At 39.2% G+C, this 17,855-nt stretch overlaps 1 protein-coding gene across 1 annotated transcript in view; it reads left to right on the top strand.

Moving 5' to 3' along the window:
- Positions 1–17,855, top strand: part of HDAC9 (histone deacetylase 9) — a gene marked incomplete at its 3' end in the record, with an annotated part of 448,608 nt that overhangs the window by 107,074 nt on the left and 323,679 nt on the right. Inside the window, exons 7-8 of the mRNA XM_080912023.1 lie at positions 9,040–9,171; positions 13,943–14,058. Coding sequence (XP_080768149.1) covers positions 9,040–9,171; positions 13,943–14,058 — 248 coding nt within the window. The remainder of the gene's footprint in view (positions 1–9,039; positions 9,172–13,942; positions 14,059–17,855) is intronic.

Below are 17,855 nucleotides of genomic sequence, written 5' to 3'. Positions count from 1 at the left end.
GTGTGTGTGTGTGTGTGTGTGTGTTTGTGTGTGTGTGTGTGTGTGTCTTAAGCAGGTAACTACTGCTATGGGTCCATGAATGTCGATAAAACACTAATAAACAACTTCAAAAGTAACTTTTATTTGACACATGTAATTGTCATCTTAGAGGCTTAGTGCTAAGTAACATCACCCTTTCTAACTCTCTCTGAACTCTTGATGATTGTTCTGGCTCAAACCTCCCTTTGAGCTGACTGATTAAAACTGGCTTCTATCTACTTCTCACTGAGTTGCTTTTGTGGCCTCAAACTAACCCTGGCAGTCTGTTCTAGTTTATGTCTCCTTCTCTTTCTCGGGTTGGTTGTGCCTTCACCTGAAACTTGACTCTATAAAATCATCCCAGTAAAGCTTCCCCCCACCTCTCTCTCTCTCTCTCTCTCTCTCTCTCTCTCTCTCTCTCTCTCTCTCTCTCTCTCTCTCTCTCTCTCTCTCTCTCTCTTTCTACCCCCTCCCTTCCTCCTTCCCTCTCTCTCTCTCTCTCTCTATCCCCCTCCCTCCCTCCCTCCCTCCCTCCCTCCCTTCCTCTCTCTCTCTTTCTCTTCTCTCTCTCTCTCTCTCTCTCTCTCTCTCTCTCTCTCTCTCTCTCTCTCTCTTTCTATCCCCCTCCCTTCCTCCCTCCCTCTCTCTCTCTCTCTCTCTCTCTCTCTCTCTCTCTCTCTCTCTCTCTCTATCCCCCTCCCTCCCTCCCTCCCTCTCTCTCTTTCTCTCTCTCTCTCTCTCTCTCTCTCTGTGTGTGTGTGTGTGTCTCCCTATTTGTGTGTGTGTGTGTGTGTGTGTGTGTGTGTGTGTAGTGCACGTGCTCATGCCCAAGTGTGATGCCTTCTTAAGTAACCTCTTTCCTGTGCTATTCTCTTGAGAATTGGTTATATCCTATCGCTGATCCTATGTCTGACTATTAAATCTTTCCCTGATTTGTCACTGTCACTCAATTAGACTGCACTTTCAAATAGCTGCTTTACTCTACTTTACCTTCATTGTTAGTGATTAAAGGTATGTACCAAGCCCGTGCCTATATTCCAGCCAGAGGTATTAAGGATCTGTGGCATCTTCATTGCAGTGAGATCACACAGATGTAGAAGGTCTTCAGATGTGATTCCTTGTCAGAGCAGCCATGTTGCTAGATTAAAGTTCCCATAGAGGCAGCAGTAGTTCCTGATCTCTGGCTCTCACAAGCCCTCTACCACATGTTCTGTGGTGTTCTGAACAGTCCTCACGACTGTCTTCTTATCTTATCCAGTTTGTGTTTCACATGGTGGTTAGCCTAACTTTTAAACCTAAAATTAAAGACTGAGCAAGACAAAGGCAGTCTCAATTTCTTTCCCTTTAAACCAATCTCTGGTCTGAATCCACAACTGTAGACACCAATAACAATTTTGAACGAGTTTGTTTTCTGCTTTGGAATGGAACTCGGGGTCCATACTGTTTTCTGATATTCATCATTAAGATATTATCCACAGTTTTAGACTTCATGCCTTTGGTGGAACCCTGGTAGATCATTCTAAGATATTTGTCCTTAACAGGTTTGAAGTTGGCCCATCTTGGCCCCCAACACTTTCTTCTCCAGATTTTATTCATTTACTTCTCCTGCTTAAACCATAAAAGCTTGACCACTGCACTCACAGTTGGCTCCACTTTGTCCTCTACTCTTGTCCAGGTTCTTAGTTTTTCTTTCACTTGTTTTTTTTTTCTTTAAGAACCAATTACTTTTTTCAGTCTTCATTTTTCCTTCTATAATCCCAGGATAAACTTTGCATAGAACAAATGCTCAATGAGCATTTAAGGAGAGGATCACATCATTCTTCTTCATGTGTTCTGGTTAAAACCATGTTATCACTCTGGCATATTTGTCTGGTGATAACACAGCCTCTCCTCTCATGGGAAACCCCTGTGAAGAAGTATGGAGTCTTCCTCCAAACCCCAATTGACTTCCCAACCCCCATTGACTTAGAAAGGCAAAGCATGCTGAATATCTACATAATTCTCTGCTAAACAAAATTATCTCTTCTAAAAATAAATATTATGTCAATGATTTCTCCAGTGTTTTATTGAGTTATGATGGACATGATTATACTAATAGATTTCTATAAACTGAAGTGGTAAGAAAAGAAACACATCTATTATCTAAGAGTTCTTCATGTCAAAATGTGGAATTAGTCATACTGGGCTAACATCATGTGTCAGCAGGGCTGTGTACCTGTGTGGAATCTCCCAGTTGTCATCTTTTCCAGCATCTTCTAGCTTCTGAATCTTGCCAACAGTTTCTGATGTAGACTCCACCAAAGTGAGAGCCAAAGTGATCAATCTTACTTTTCTCAAGAAAAGAAATCTGACATGAACTGGTTTTCTTTTACACCTGTAGAGAAAACCTGTACGACAACTGTGGGTCTGTGTGGAGCCAGGAGAATCTCCTACCAACCTTAAATCCATCTTTGTCTTAATTTACCCTTTACTATTGACAGCTATTGACACCCTTAGTTATGACAGGTTCACCCAGCTGCCTTCCTACTGAATATGTAGTCTCCCCTTTTTATTGTTATTCTTCATATAAAAAAGTATAGCAAGTATCACTGCATCATTCACATTTTATAGATAATCTAAGTTGTAGGCAAATTCTTTATTGTTATATATGAGCAACATGAACATATGTCAGACTTTTAAGTGAAAAGTAAAGTAAACGCAAGTGTTTTTTTAAAAACATGTAAGTTCTTAGGACACAAATATATTATTATATAAACACAATCATGTACATGATTTGATTCTCATTTTCATAATTTTGACATGTAAAACACAAAAGATATATGTTATTGGAGTATGTTAATTAGTCTTCAACATCCAAAACACAGATGGTTTGCATAATCAGGAAAAAGTAATACATATTATATGATGAGCACTTCAGAAGATCAACCATAAATTATGTTAGTGAGTAATGTTTACCAATTTTGAAAAGGAATATTTATCTGTTTAAAAGCAGACATTATTAGCATATTTGTAATGAGAGGACAGAAAGATGTGTTGCAGAATTTCAAATGATTTTTAAAGAATTATATTTATGAATTTTCTATTTTAAGTGACTATGATTAGAAATAATATCATACTGTAGAAACTCTGATTTGTAACATTAAAGGTACATATTATACCAGCCAAGACAGTTACAAGTTGTAATGCTCCTATTGCATATACTGAATACTACTTTGAAGGATTCATATGTTTATCTAACTATACACCTTTTAATTAAGTAGTCTGCATCAGTTTTTCTTTTAAATCAGGTCTTTCTTTATGTAGCCTTAGGCTGTTCTCTAGTTCCATCCAGTGTCTCCCAAGTACTAGGATTACAAGATTGGACCGATTGGGCCACCATTCCTGAGGATCTCACTTTTTTTTTTTTTTTTTTTTTTTTTTTTTGATTGATTAGATTAGAATATCTTGAACCTCTCTAATGTCTTTCATAATGGTGGTATATCTTGATGAATTGTTTACAACACAAGAATAAGTGAGAAGGGTGACTTGAGCAGGAGTCACCCAGGAAGCATAATCCCTATAGAAAACATAGAATAAACAGACGATAGACTGTCCTATTTCAAGTTACAGAGTGCTACAACCCTCACTTCCTAAGACAGCATATAGGCAAAGAACAGCAAGAAAAAACTCTAAAAGGGAAACATGACGTGTCTGAGCTGACAGATGCCCAGTGTAACATGGAAGAATGAATCATGCTATAGAAAGGTCAGAAGTTGGTATTTGAGGGTTGGCTTTCTCCTGTGATCTTGGAGATAAACTTCATGGCAGGTGCCCTAACTCCTTGAAATTCTAAAACAAAGACTCATTAATATTGTAAAATGTTAGGTAATCTAGTGCTTATTCTTGATTAATAATCATTCTAATTAATAGTTTCAAATAGTTTTAGAAATTATCTGCATATTTATTTATCCACTTTACATTCCAATATCAGTCCCCCCATCCTCCTAGTATCTTCTCACACAGATCCTGCCCCCATTCCCTCAGACACTTTGCTGAGAAGGAAAAGCCCCCTCACCCCAAATATCATCCCTCATAGCACATAAAATCACAGAAGGATTAGGCACATCTTCTCCCACTGAGGATGCACAAGGCAGCCCAGTAAAGAGAAGTAGATCCACAGATTCTGGGACAGATCCCACTCCAGTTGTTGGGGCTTTAACACCAAGCTGCACATCTGCTACATTTGTGCAGAGGGCCTAGGTTCTGCCCACACTCACTTTTTGGTGGGTGATTCCATCTCTTGGAGCCCCCAATAGTCAGGTTAGTTGAGTCTGATAGTCTTCCTGTGGAGTCCCTGTCTTCATTGGGTTTCTCAATCTTTTCCCCAACTCTTCTTCAGGATTCCCCAAGCTCCATCTGTTTCCATTGGCTGTTGGGTGAAGCCTCTCCCAGGACAGTTGCTAGGCTTCTATCTGTAAGCACAACATACTCTCTTTGATAGTTTCAGGTATTGGTCCTTGCTCATAGGATGGGTCTCAGTTTGGGCCAGTCATTGGTTGGCCATTCCCTCCTACTCTGCTCTGTCTTTGTCCCTGCAGTATACATTTGGGGTTCAAGATATTGTGGGTAGGTTGCTGTCTTATTCTCAACTGGGAGTCTTGCCTGGTTATATGAAGTGGCCATTTCAGGATATTTTTTTTTAACTCAGTTGTCCCTTTGTTCTTATGATCATTCCTAATGGAGATCTTATGTATTCCATGATGTGTGATACTGAATATTTATGACAAAATTATTAGTGTAAAGAACATATATTACCCAGGATTAAACATTAATTAGGGGTAGGGCTGGATAGGTAGGTCAACAGATAATAATGCTGACTATTCTTCCAGAGTATTTAGATTTAATTCTAGCACCTCCCTGATGGCTCACAATCATCTAACACTCTAGTTTCTTCCTCTAATCTCTATGGGCCTGTCTCTTTGATATACAGATAAACATGCAGGCATACTATCTATATACAGAAAATATGATGATATTTTAGTTTTTAATCGTAATTAAGACAGAATACATACAGTAGGTACTCATGGGCAGACTAATGAGTAGAATTTATACTTTGAAAAAAATCAAAGAAAATATGAGGTCAGTTTTTAATAAAAATACTTTAAATTATAATAAAAGTTTAGAAAAGAATTATGCCTTTTATTGTTTTAATAGATAGTGTGCTAAGCTTGTGTCTACCAGACACAATTTTCTTCTAACATTTTTATATTATTGGTTATGTTTTATTTTAGTATGCTTTCCTTAGTCTTCGATAAGCCACATGTGACATTCAGAGAGAACTCGCTCTCAGTCTCTTGCCATGAGAGGTAATGAATAATACAGTTACTGCTCTTTCACAGATGATTTAATAGTTTGCTGAGATTTCTACCCTCGCATGATTAGAGTTAGCACATGAAAGGGTCAGCACTGGAGTTGGATTTGTGCCTGCCTGTGTCAGAGGCCTGTACACTTCCACAGGATTCTGCATGGGTCTGTATGGATATGTACAAATGCAAATCATGATTGTCCATGCGTCTTCCTTGAAGCCCTGCCACATGCTACTTATTACCATTTCCCAGCCTGCACCCTGATGCTGGGCCTAGGATTTCTGACCTGTTAACTGTGCTTGTAGTAGTCAGCTTACTACCCAGATCCTGACTTGATTCTCATCCACGGTCTCCCTGAGCACATGCTACATCATCAAGAAAAGGAGGAGGGGGGGGATAATGATGTAAAACACCTTTTACTCCTGAAACATTATTCAGACCTGTGTGCTGACTTTGCTCTTTCTTCTTTGAAATGAGATAAGAAAAACTCCTAGGGTCTGTTCTGCTAATGTTCCTACCTTTTCAACCCAGGACCTTACACATAATTTCTGGGGTAAGGTTTTCAAGTGAGTAAACACACACATTCAGGTAGCACATAAACTAAAACCTCGGCATTTTGGGGGGGCAGATGAATTGAAATGTGGATGGTAGTTGGAGGGGAGAGATGAAAAGGTGATTAGTGCAACTAGTCTTCTCTTAAATACTCATCTCCCTTTGAACCGTGAGGATGGGTTAGGCAGGAACATGGGCAACTCCAGCCTTCACAGAGATCAGAGAACAGAAAATGAAAGCAACTGTAAGAACAGAAACTTGGCCATTGCTCCTCTTGCCCAGCTGTTAGTCCCATTGTGTGAACATTGGTGTGGCTGCTGAGGACAGTCTGTCATTACATCTTCATCCTCATCACTGACATTCTACTGCCTCTGGTGATTTAAATCACTGAAATCTATACAGAAGCATTTGCTAGAATCGTTACATAGGGTTTTGCTTTTCCTACAAAAATTTATACTGCAAATTTTTCAAATACAAGTTTATGTTTCGGTTTTTCGTGTGTGTGTGTGTGTGTGTGTGTGTGTGTGTGTGTGTGTGTGTATGGAGATTGACCATTCAAAAGAAGTTGGTTAGGCTTACTTCTAATATAAATATCAGTAGTACTTGCACAATTACTCCTGTGCAAATTTTGGACTCTTACATAGTAGGAAAGACAGTGGAATCTGTGTTACCAGAGGCTCTGGAGGACAGAGGAGGATGGGGTAATGGATAAAAAGTTACAACATGGTCGCAGAGATATTTGTTGGTGTTCTGCTACATAAATAGTGCTTATAATTAACAGTGTTGTATTGTGTAATACAAAATAACTGGCAGAGAGAAATTTGAATGATCTCACCCCCAAAGAAATCATATGTTTGAGATAAAGGATAACTGGATCTTTCTGAATTGATCAGTACACAATATATAAAGGCTCAAAATCATCATACTCTACCCTTTAAATATACATAGTTATGTCCTGTCAACAAACTTAGAAAAGTATATTAATAGATTTACAACTTTTAAGAAATAATTTCCAAGGATAAATTAATTATCAGTACTCTCTATTAGCACTTCTCAATCCTTGATCACTCCCCCTTTCCAGCTCAACCTTTTCACGCTCTCTTTCATTGTTTCTCATAGTTCTTATTGTGTGTTTACTCATCCCACTGTGGTGTAGTTACCAACTGCTCCCACTTACTGATTGCCCCCTTGGGGTTCTTATACTACTGACCTTTGGGCCTAGATAATTCCTTGTCTTTGAGGAAACCCTAAGCTTATGGGATGACTGGGAGTACCTATGGCCTCTATATGTTAATGATGGCATCATCTTCCTAAACATGGAAGTGAACAGCATTAAAGGGATGTGGAGCCAGCAAATGTCAAGAGTATGAAGCCATTCCTGTGCTGGAGGAAAAGGACCAACTGATCATTCAGTTCTAAAGTCGTGGATCACTGACATAGAGGAGGAAGAGAAAACAGGATGTACAAGGCTGAGGGCACCAATAAGCATCCTCTGTCTCCCATCTGCTGCCCCAGAAAGTGATGTCAGTGGTTTTGTTCCTTCTGGGCAGCCAATTTATAATGTCTAATCCCTTAGGCTTCATTGAAAGCTTTGAATAGATCTCTGTTAGAGAACAATCTCAGTTTGTTTTTGTCTTTTGTTTTCTTGGAGGGAGTAGGTAAAACAGAGACAGTGAAATTGTAGTAAAGATCGGGGGACTCACAATCCTTTGTTTCTTTAATCGTAAAACTTTCAGGCACAATATCAAGTACACAACGCAAAAATAAAGAGCTTGTGTTGTTTTTATATCTGAGGAAGGAAGTAGTTCTCAGTTTAAGTTGAGAACTGCCTTTTGTGTGTCTTTGTCTTACAATGGGGTGTGCTCTGAGATCTACTGCTACTCTTTTTAAAGGAAAGATTTTATTGGTGAGAAACTCCAGGATCATTGTGTCTAATGTAGGCAATCATTGTCCCTTTATAAAAGTTATCTCGTAATTTATATGATGATCCTATTTAAGGAAAAGATGAGTATCTGGCATGTCCAGGTTTGGTCTCAGTGCTTGGATACAGCCCTGGGCTTCCTCCCATCACCTCTATAGCTCAGACAACTTATCAATCCTCTGTAATTTTACCTGCTCATCAATACTATAACATTACAGATAGATTCTATACCATATACATGTTTGATATCTATATATTCCTCAAATATAAAAACAACACAAGCAAGTTAGTATTGACAAAATACCCAGGATAGCCTTGCAACATAGAAAACATGATAAAATGGTTTCATCAGAAACAGAACAGCATTATGATCACTCCACCATCCTCAACAACACATACAATAAATTTCTACTACACAATGGTTTTCAGTGCTTTTATTCTTTAAACACAATTCTTTAAAAATATACTAAATTATTACCATATAGATTCACTACTTGGAATAATATAGCCAAAGAAATAGTAGCACACACATGGGTAATGGGAATTTGTATTTTCAAGTATCTTCAATTTCAGCTAGGTCAGCTTCTTTTTTGCCCTGACTGGATTCTGTGGATGTGAAGTTACTCACAGTGACACCAGTTTTTGTTGTATTATCCTGTTGGGTGTGTTTTCCCAGAGTTTTAGGTTAGAATCTACTGACAAAGAAATATTTCAGGAGTCAGAATTAGACATAAATTATGCTCTGTGGAGGTGTCTTCTTGTCGCCAGGAGTCAGGTCAGAGTCTCCAACCTCACATTAAGTCTCTGTTTTAGTAGTTATTGAATTTCAGTCTTGAGAGAATTAGGAGACCAGCCAATGGAGTATAATAAATCTTACTCAGACCTACCCATAATTAGTGATCAAACCTCCCATTAACAATTACAATTGTGCTAGATAAAAGTTAAGTAAAAAAGTTATTTTTGCTTCTCTTTCACATTCACATTAAGAGAAGGACAATTTATTTTATGAAATGATTACTATATTTGTCTGTTTGATTAATTTAGAGTTAACAGCTTATTTCTATGCTTGGGTTTTTTCATTTGAGAATATTGAACTGGGAGAAGATTGGCATTACTCTTTTTTTTTTTTGTAACGTTTAGACACAGGAGCATTTGGCTCTTTATTTTTTAATTTTTATCTATTTTCTTTGTCTCAATCCCCAGCCTCAGAGCCCAACTTGAAGGTGCGGTCCAGGTTAAAACAGAAAGTGGCAGAGAGGAGAAGCAGCCCCTTACTCAGGCGGAAGGATGGAAATCTTGTCACTTCCTTCAAGAAGCGAGTGTTTGAGGTGGCAGGTAATTGAGGCCTGGGCCGTCACACACTAACACTTGCTGGTCCTAGGAAATTTTTTTTTCCTTTTAAGTTTAGAATCAATACTCCTGCATTCTGATGAAAGACAGTTTCTTTGAAAACACCAATAGTTACAATAGTAAACTTTGCTAAGCATTCGCCAGCTGCATGACACAGGAAATGAAACGGGAAAAACAGCAATGTGTCTGTCAGTCATGGTGTAGCTGAGCAACACCAAAGCCTGCCCTGTTCTTTTTAGAGGCAAGCAGTCTGTTTGGAAAATGCCAACTAATAGACTATAGTTTTTAATGAAATATAATCAAAAATGAGCGGGGGGGGGGCATCAAGTAGATCACACCCCTCTCCTCCCCCTCAGACATGAATGTAGGAAATACATCTGGGAAAATTAAACTACGTAGAACAGCAAAACCTTGACTTTTCAACAAATTTACAGAACTCATAAATGACTTTATGTGTTTACTAGTGACCTGGGACTCGTGACAGGCGGGGGAAATGCTGCTTTTTATGAAGGGGAAAAGGCTGTTTTCACTAGTCTCAGATGGAAGAGTTCCTATTTTTTTTAGCTGCCTGGCTAGTAGTGGGGTGAACATGTTAGGAAATTCAACTTGATATCTTACAAACCTCCTTGTCCCATTTGTACCTATTCTGAAATTAGAGAAGTACCTAAGAACACAAGAACCCGGAAGGCTAGCCAAAAAAATCCTAGCTACTGCTTACTTAAGGGCACAGGAACCCAAAGGGCTACACAGAAGTAAATACTAACTACTGCTTCCTGGATACTTAGTGCAATGGCTCAGACCCAGATGTTTTTATCAGGCACAGAGAATAGAGGCCATGGTTTGAAGCTATGTTCTTTTTTTGAAGGAAGTGTGATCGTTCCAGGGTAGGAAGCTGGTGTTGATTCTCCCAGATCAAATCTCATACCTCCTGTGATTTTTAAAATCATGGGTGTCCTGTGTCTCCTTTAGCCGGAGCAAGTTTAGAGAGCAGAGCCAGGAGAAGAATCTGAAGGAGCTGAAATAACTTGGATACAAATGGTAGGGCAGCTTACCTTGACAGGTTATGTCCATTTGTAAGCCAAGACCTCAGTCTCCTACCTGAACACAATGGACTGGTATTGTTATGTGAACAAAAGTATCAGTGATTATGTAACTCATTGAGAGGTATAAAATTTTGAAGAAACAAACATTTATTTTTAATAGCTATATAATATATATCACATATATATATATATACATATATATATATATATAATATATATTGCCACTACATAATTTATACTAAGTATTTTGTTACTTTTTAGGCCTTTCCACTGAGTCTAAATGTTTAGGACATCAGAACTTCAGCACCCAGGTGCCTTCACCTGGCCCATTTGACCACAGTGTCATCGTGGTTAAGGTGTCATTTGTGCCCCCTCTTCTCTGCTTTTGTCTCTTCCCCTTTACAGGAGGAGGTGTCCCTCTTTCCTTTGCCTCCTCTTCATAGTTAATGTGTAAAAACAAATTACCATTTCACACATTTTCAAATCCAAGCAATTACTTTCTCTCTTTCTCCAAGAGTTTTCTTCTTTTAAAATGTTACGCACTGACTCAACTTTGTACCTGCTAAGCTTCTCCCTCTCTCCTCTACTACTCCTGTTTCATTTATTTTTTAGAGTCTAATTCCAAACTCATTCCTTTTCCTGGGTTCCACAATTTATCCACAAAGGTACTTGTTACTCAGGCTCTAAACAGTCTGAGAGGCAGGGCCCTGATTCAGTAGCTGCTAAGCTGAAATTGCATAGGCTTCTATACAACAAAACAGTTCTTTTTGAATATCACAAAAAGTAAGATCATTTAAAATGGCAAAGGCAGAGAACGTTTAAGAACACAGTGTTTCTGAAAACATGGAAATGAAATATTAGCAGAAAATTACAACCATCCTGGCTTCAGCTTCCTTTACAGCTGTGAGATTCGGGAGCAGAAGTACCTGCAAGGATTTAAAAATTGCATTTAAAAAAGAAAAATACACTGTGTGGCTGTGGCAAGGCATTTATGCAATGAAATGCACGTACTAGCGAAGCAGAGAGAGTACGGTCAGCAGCTTTGGTCAGCCTGGGCTGGATGGTGTGGCTGTGTTTCAGTTTATGTATATATGCATGTATGTATGGATGGATGTATGGATATATGGATGTATAGATGTATGTACACACACGAAAAAAGAAGCACTGTAAAAGGCAATGATAGAAATGTCCAAATTAATCAATATGTATTCAAAATATATGGACAGAAAGAACTGAGCCTAAAGAGCAGAACCCTTTATAAAACCAAAAAATTGTTCAAATGCCATACTCAGCAGGTGTTAGGACCAGAATCCAATCACCAACTTGCCAGTCTTCCAATTGTACTGTATCTCAGAGCAACGCCTTATTTAGGATAGAAAGAAGAAAGTCAGCAGTTGTTTAGATAGAAATCAGGGAAATACTGTGTGGAAATCAGGAGATCCTACCCCATTGGGGGGGGGGGGTGCTCCAATTGGGGGGGGACAGGCAGTGTGAAGCCAGCTGGATTTCCAGGAGGGATTAAAGAAGCTAGCTAAGGACAGGGAGTATGAAACAGTATGCTAGGGAAGCATGCATTTGTACAGAATGAGCGACTTAGAGCAGAAAGGGCAAGAGCCAGGAAAATCACCAAAAACTTTCTGTAGGATTCTCTGGGTAGAATTCTAAAGTAATTCCTGGAGATTATTTTAGTGACTGAACATTATGAGTTTACACCACAGTTTAAAGTTAACCTGCAATGTTAATATTCAGACGTCTACGAGATGGTGTGCGGGAGGAAAGGAAAGGCACAGTGGCTGGGGTGTCAGGAAGGTAAGGATTACTCTAAGGTTGGAGGTCAAGTACAGACATGAGCAAAAACAATTCTTTTTAAAATATGATGTGTTCTATACAAGTATTTGGGATTAAACATATACAAATTCTGGTCTGGAGTGATGGCTCAGTAGGTAAGAGAACTTGCCGTTCTTCTAGACAATCTAAGATTTGTTTCTGACACCCTCGCATTCTGACACCTCACAACTGCCTGTAACTCTAGTTCCAGGGGTCTGAGTACTCTTCTAGACTCACACAAATATACATATTTAGGTATTTATATATACATATAAATATGCACGCACATGCATGTACATGTGTATATATTGTTGCACACAAATAAGGAAAATAATATAAGTCGTTAAAAGATCCAACATTCCAAAGGAATTCACATTAAAATATGTGTGATTTAATGCAAGGAGCGATGGGTAGATAAAGTAGTTCCTGAAGATAACACAGCACCAAAGCAAAGAACAAGAGGTGATAGGCCGTGGGCTTAAGTGCAGGTCTGTCTTCAGGGATTGGTGGAAGGAAGAGATAGAGTAGTAGACACGGAAGGCTTGTGTGTCTGTGACTATGGAGTCGGACCTTTGAAATGGAAACGTATATGAAGGAAAAGTTGCAGTTGGCAGTGGGTAAACCAGGACAATGGAAATGAATTGGCTTTGAGAGGATATCGTGTACGAGGATCACTAAAGTCTGTCAGATGAGGAGGCAATCCCAGAAGAGGGAGCCAACCCCACATAAGGGGGCAATTCCAGATGAGAGGGCAGCCATGGCTGATGAGCCCATCCCAAACTAGGAGCATGTGAAGATTTTTCGAAATTGACGGAAGCAAATCTGGAAGCAGTAAAAGGGGTGGGAGTGTGTGTGAGAAAACATGTGCTGTCCCTAGAAGGGAGAAGCATGGCACGCTGAGGCTCTGAGAAGCTTAAGAAGTCAGGTAACATAGTCATGGCATTGAAAGAAAATGCGCAGCTGAGATTGAGGGCTCAGCCTTGGGTCTCTGAAGAGCATATGGCACTACCACTGAGCAGTACAGGGTTAACACAGTGTAGACGACACACTTAGAAAACACTCCAAGTGACTGCAAGTGTGGGAAGGACCAAGCAATGGATAATTTCCCAGTGTTCAATCCGATGACTTCTGCATAAACATTTCTAGCAATTGAAATTTTCAATTTTAATTAGATGTTTTATTAAATGTACTACTTTGAGTGTTGAGGCCTGCATTAATTTTGTATCTACTGATGTCAAACTTTCCCTCAAGGAATCTGTTTTTAATTGGTGTTTAAACATTTACACTACTAAATTTGACAACTTTTCATCTTCTAGAAATTCAGTGGGGCAAAATTAATGTTAACGGACATGTAACAAGGCCATCAATGCAATGGTAGAGATTTTCTGTTTCTCTTTCTTTGTCTTCAGACAATTTGACTGGCATTTACTGTAATTAGATATACTCTTAGTATATCAAATGAAAAGCAATATATGGTTCAGCCTTGAGACTGGTTTCCCCAAGTCTCTCGAATTAACAGCTTGCTTTTACTCCATGTATGAATTTATTATCCCTATCACCGTATACTTTTATGATAGCATAAAAACAACTAAAAGACTTATCTTTTTTTTCCTCTTCCTCGTCAATGATTTCTGTGACGGTTAGCCCTGTATCTTTAACAGAGACAGCTAACATCAAATGGTACTTTCAGCAGTTGAAAACAAGAGGGAAAGAAACGGAAAACTTTAGAAACGTTCCAATGTTTTTCTCCATTTTCTCTGTACAGTGCTGGCTGGTCATTCACACAGCAGGAAAGTGAAGGACACCAGGTACCAGGTAGTGTAGCCAGTGGAGTTCATCCTAATATGTTGTTCATGAACGCATGCGTGTTTCACCGTGTCTTTCAGAATCATCGGTCAGTAGCAGCTCTCCAGGCTCAGGTCCCAGTTCACCCAACAACGGGCCTGCTGGGAATGTTACCGAAAACGAGGCTTCGGTTCTGCCTCCCACGCCTCACCCTGAGGTAAGGCCCCTCTTTGTCTATGTCTGGAAACAGTTTCTGTGACACAAAGTGACATATCTGAGCCCGGGCTTCCTCATTTTCATACCCTGTACATCTATAAACTGAGCCCAAGCATTTTCTAACCTCTATGAACAAATACCAGCTTTGTTTTGTACTGTTTCCTATTGGTTGTATAGTTTCGTATGTGGGTTTGAGTAAACTTGATTATTTTTATAGGTGTTTGGAATGCAAACCAAAATTAATACGTTCTTGGCTATGCTAAGTCGGCACTGCCCAGTGATATAGATTTGTAATCTTGCCTGGGTACCAGTTTTTTTTTTTTTTTGATAGGAGTAGATGCATAAATAAGCAAACCAAGTCCATGCAAACCTCTCACAATAACTACTAATAAGGTGAGTTTTATTCATTTGTCCTAAAGTGTAATAGAAAACAACTGATGTCTATATTATGATCAAAGGGACTGGAATTTTACTAAACAATTATTTATTGCATATTTAATACTTAATAGTCATTCTACCTGATGATATACATATAAGGATAAATAAAAATGTGAACACTTTTAGGGAAACTAACTTCGTGTAAAGATTGCTTTAAAATATCATCATTTGTTGTAATCAATGACACAGAAGGAGAAAGTGAGAGTCAGTATGAGTCATGTGGTTTCTGTGTTTGGACCACACGAAGGTAGCCACATTAATGGAACTATTTTGAACTGTTTGGCCATAGACTGATCCAAAGTTGTTCTTCCTACACATCTGCAGGGAGAGGTGCTGAGATGTCTTCTCATGTGTGACTGTGACTTGCTTCTCCATTTGTATTCTAGAGCCTTTGTACTTTGAGACCAAGAGGCATTGGTCAAATTGGTCATTCGTTGGGTTGTAGCAGTAGCTTTCCTGTCATGGCATTGTCCACACTGCCAAAACACTTCTGCCTACACGGGAGTCACTTTACTGCCTCCCGATCTAACCCACTGATGTTAAACAGTCACCTTTGCTAAGAAAACTGTCCTCTGTTGCTCACTCATACATAAGCACTCATGCACACACATAAACTACCAGATGGAAGAAAATCATTAGGTGAAGTATAAGCAATGGAAATGGATGTGTTAAAGGCATTCTTGACTTTGACCTCTGGTTTCTCATGAACTCAAAAACCCTCAAGATAAATGAAAAAGCCCAGTGTTGACCAAGGACAACACTCCAAAACCCTCCAGACTCTCCTCACTCAATGCTGGGATTTCCAGGACCCATGTCTAAGCTCTTCGGTGAGTGTGTCACCTTACTCCAACAGTGGCAGATTTTCTGCCTGACAAGTTGTAACTCTAAGTGAGATGTGAGTAGCACAGAAGAAATCACACATCTTTTGGTCTTGAAGCATCCCCATATGGGTAGAGTCCCAGGTGCCTGCACAAAACAGATGTGAGTCCTACCTAGAGTGGGACGTCATCTTCCTAGAGTCGAAAACTTCTACTCGACTTGTAAGAGAGCATTAGTAATAAAGGTAAAGTGTTTTGCTTATGAGCATATCTGAGCTACTTCAAGGTTAACAGTCAGACCTCTGTACTAGTCTCTGAGACCCTCATTAGTCTCCTCTTTTGTGACATTTTGTCACTTACTGAGTCTTCTTTATGCCTTCCAAAATATGATGCAAGCTAGAATATTCTATGAGTACCTGTGATCACACATATGAGTAGGACTTTCAGGAATTGAGATTACATCCCTATACTGAGTGATATTCTATATTTTGTAGCTCTGATTAATTTCTAAAAATAAAATCATCTGGATCACAACTAGGAAGTTATTAACATGATTCTCACTAACAACACAAATACCGATTGATAGGTTCTGGTTATTGCCAAGGCTGTTTGTACCCTTGAAAAGTGACAGCGTGTAACACTACATTCAGTAGCATAGATAAATCTAAGGTGCAGTGTTGATGACTTGGCTTTGTGTCCTTAGCGTCTTGCTCACATTTTATTAGATTCAGAAAGAGTTAAAAATATGTGGGCATTTTTAGTAAAGAGATATAGATGAGTGAGGACAACATGGGGGATTTGATTACAGTTCAGTTTGGAGGACAGAGTGTGGTTTGACAGTTACTAAGTTACTAAGAGTATCCATTCACTGCTCAGTAAAATAATAATAGTAATAATATATAAAAAAAAAAAACAGGAAATCATGCTGGTGAAAACAAATGGAAAAATGGAAGGTTTTCTTCATCCTACTGTTTGTGACATTCTAAATTTGTCTACTTTTAAACATGTATGTATATGTGTGTGAGTGTGTGAGTGTGTGTGTGTTTGTGTATGTGTGTGTGTGTTCATGTGTAGCTACAGCCAAAATGGAGAGTATAAATGAAGACATTTTACTTATTTTATTTCTAAACTTTTTATTCGCACAAACTGGACTTGGATCTCCTTGCCTCTCAGCTAACTGTCGAACAGGCTCTGTCACTGCAAATCTCTCCTTCCACCCCCACCAGTCAAAAGAAGAAAAACAAAACAAAACAGGAGGAAATGTGATTTACTGGAGTTTAAAGGGTAGAGGGATCTCTCCAGGTCAGTGGCAGGACATCCACTTCCAACGCTCAGAAGGCTAGTTCAAAAGCAAACGCTGACTTACCTCATAATGAATTAATTGTGTGCCTGAACTGTGGTCCGAAAGGCCAGGTGGGCAGACCTTTCTGCACCAATGGGTAGCCTCTCTATGGCCCAGAACCAAAAATACAGCCCTGATGGCTAACATGTGTTTTCTGCTGTATTACATTCACAGAGCTTTGCCCTGGAATTCTGTCTGGATAGGTAAGGACCAAGCAGAAGGGAGGCAGACAGCCAGCAAATTAGCATTTTAGCTGTGACACATTACCACCTAGAGAACATGAACACAGCAAAGTGGGCAATCACTTAGATTTCACTGTGCAATTTTTTTTTTACAGTTACCCTGATAATAGAATGTGATTTCACAGCAGCAGAAATTTATAGATCGAGAGTAGAATATTTGATGCTAGAACCCTCAGTTATATAATTCGCCATTTGCAGAATATCCTGCTTTGATTAAATTATATAAGTATGTTTTTATCTTAAAGGAATAAAGGTGTCAAGTTCATAATCTGCCAAGGATAAAGATCAAGCTAAGGCCAATCTGTCCAACATTCTGAAAACCTGTCTCAACAGGAAAAAAAAAAAAAAAAAAGAAAAAGAGAGTTGACTGTGTCTCTTAGTGGTGCAGACTTCACATAGCACTCAGAATGTCCTAGACCAATCTTAGTCACCAACTTAAAAAAAATACAGCAAAGTGTGAATTGCTCTCTCTGTGCAATAACATCACCTAACCCTTCAGACCACATATAAACAAATGGGATTCTATTTGCATTTGCTGCTTAGGAGATTGGAGAATGTACACTGAAAGTTCTTGAGCCCTTAGATGAAAATGATTTTGTTTTCTATCCCGTAAGTCTCAAGTCCCATCATATGTAGATGAGGCAGAGGCAGGGATGGTGGAGAACGCACTCCCAATTGCAGCCCAGGACACGCAGTAGAGTGGATATCTAAGTATGCTGTCTGAAGATGGGGGCTGGGCATTGCTATGTAGCCAACTGCTTGGTCAAGTTGCCAGTCTTCTATTAATCCTCAGCTTCCTGATTGGTTCAAAGGTCACAGTACTGGTGTCTGCCCCTGTGCTGAGTGCTTGCAAGGCAGGTAGTACATTCTGAAACGTGAAAGGAGTTCATTTTGTTATTGTCATCAGCATGGGCTCTTCATAGGGAAAACTCATTAAGTTGTTTGTCTTCGGGCCAGC

The sequence above is a fragment of the Micromys minutus genome (genome assembly GCF_963924665.1).
Source record: "Micromys minutus genome assembly, chromosome: 1".
Taxonomy (NCBI): Eukaryota; Metazoa; Chordata; class Mammalia; order Rodentia; family Muridae; genus Micromys; species Micromys minutus.
The sequence above is the reverse complement of the archived record's forward strand: the minus strand, read 5'-3'. Positions and strand labels throughout refer to the sequence as shown.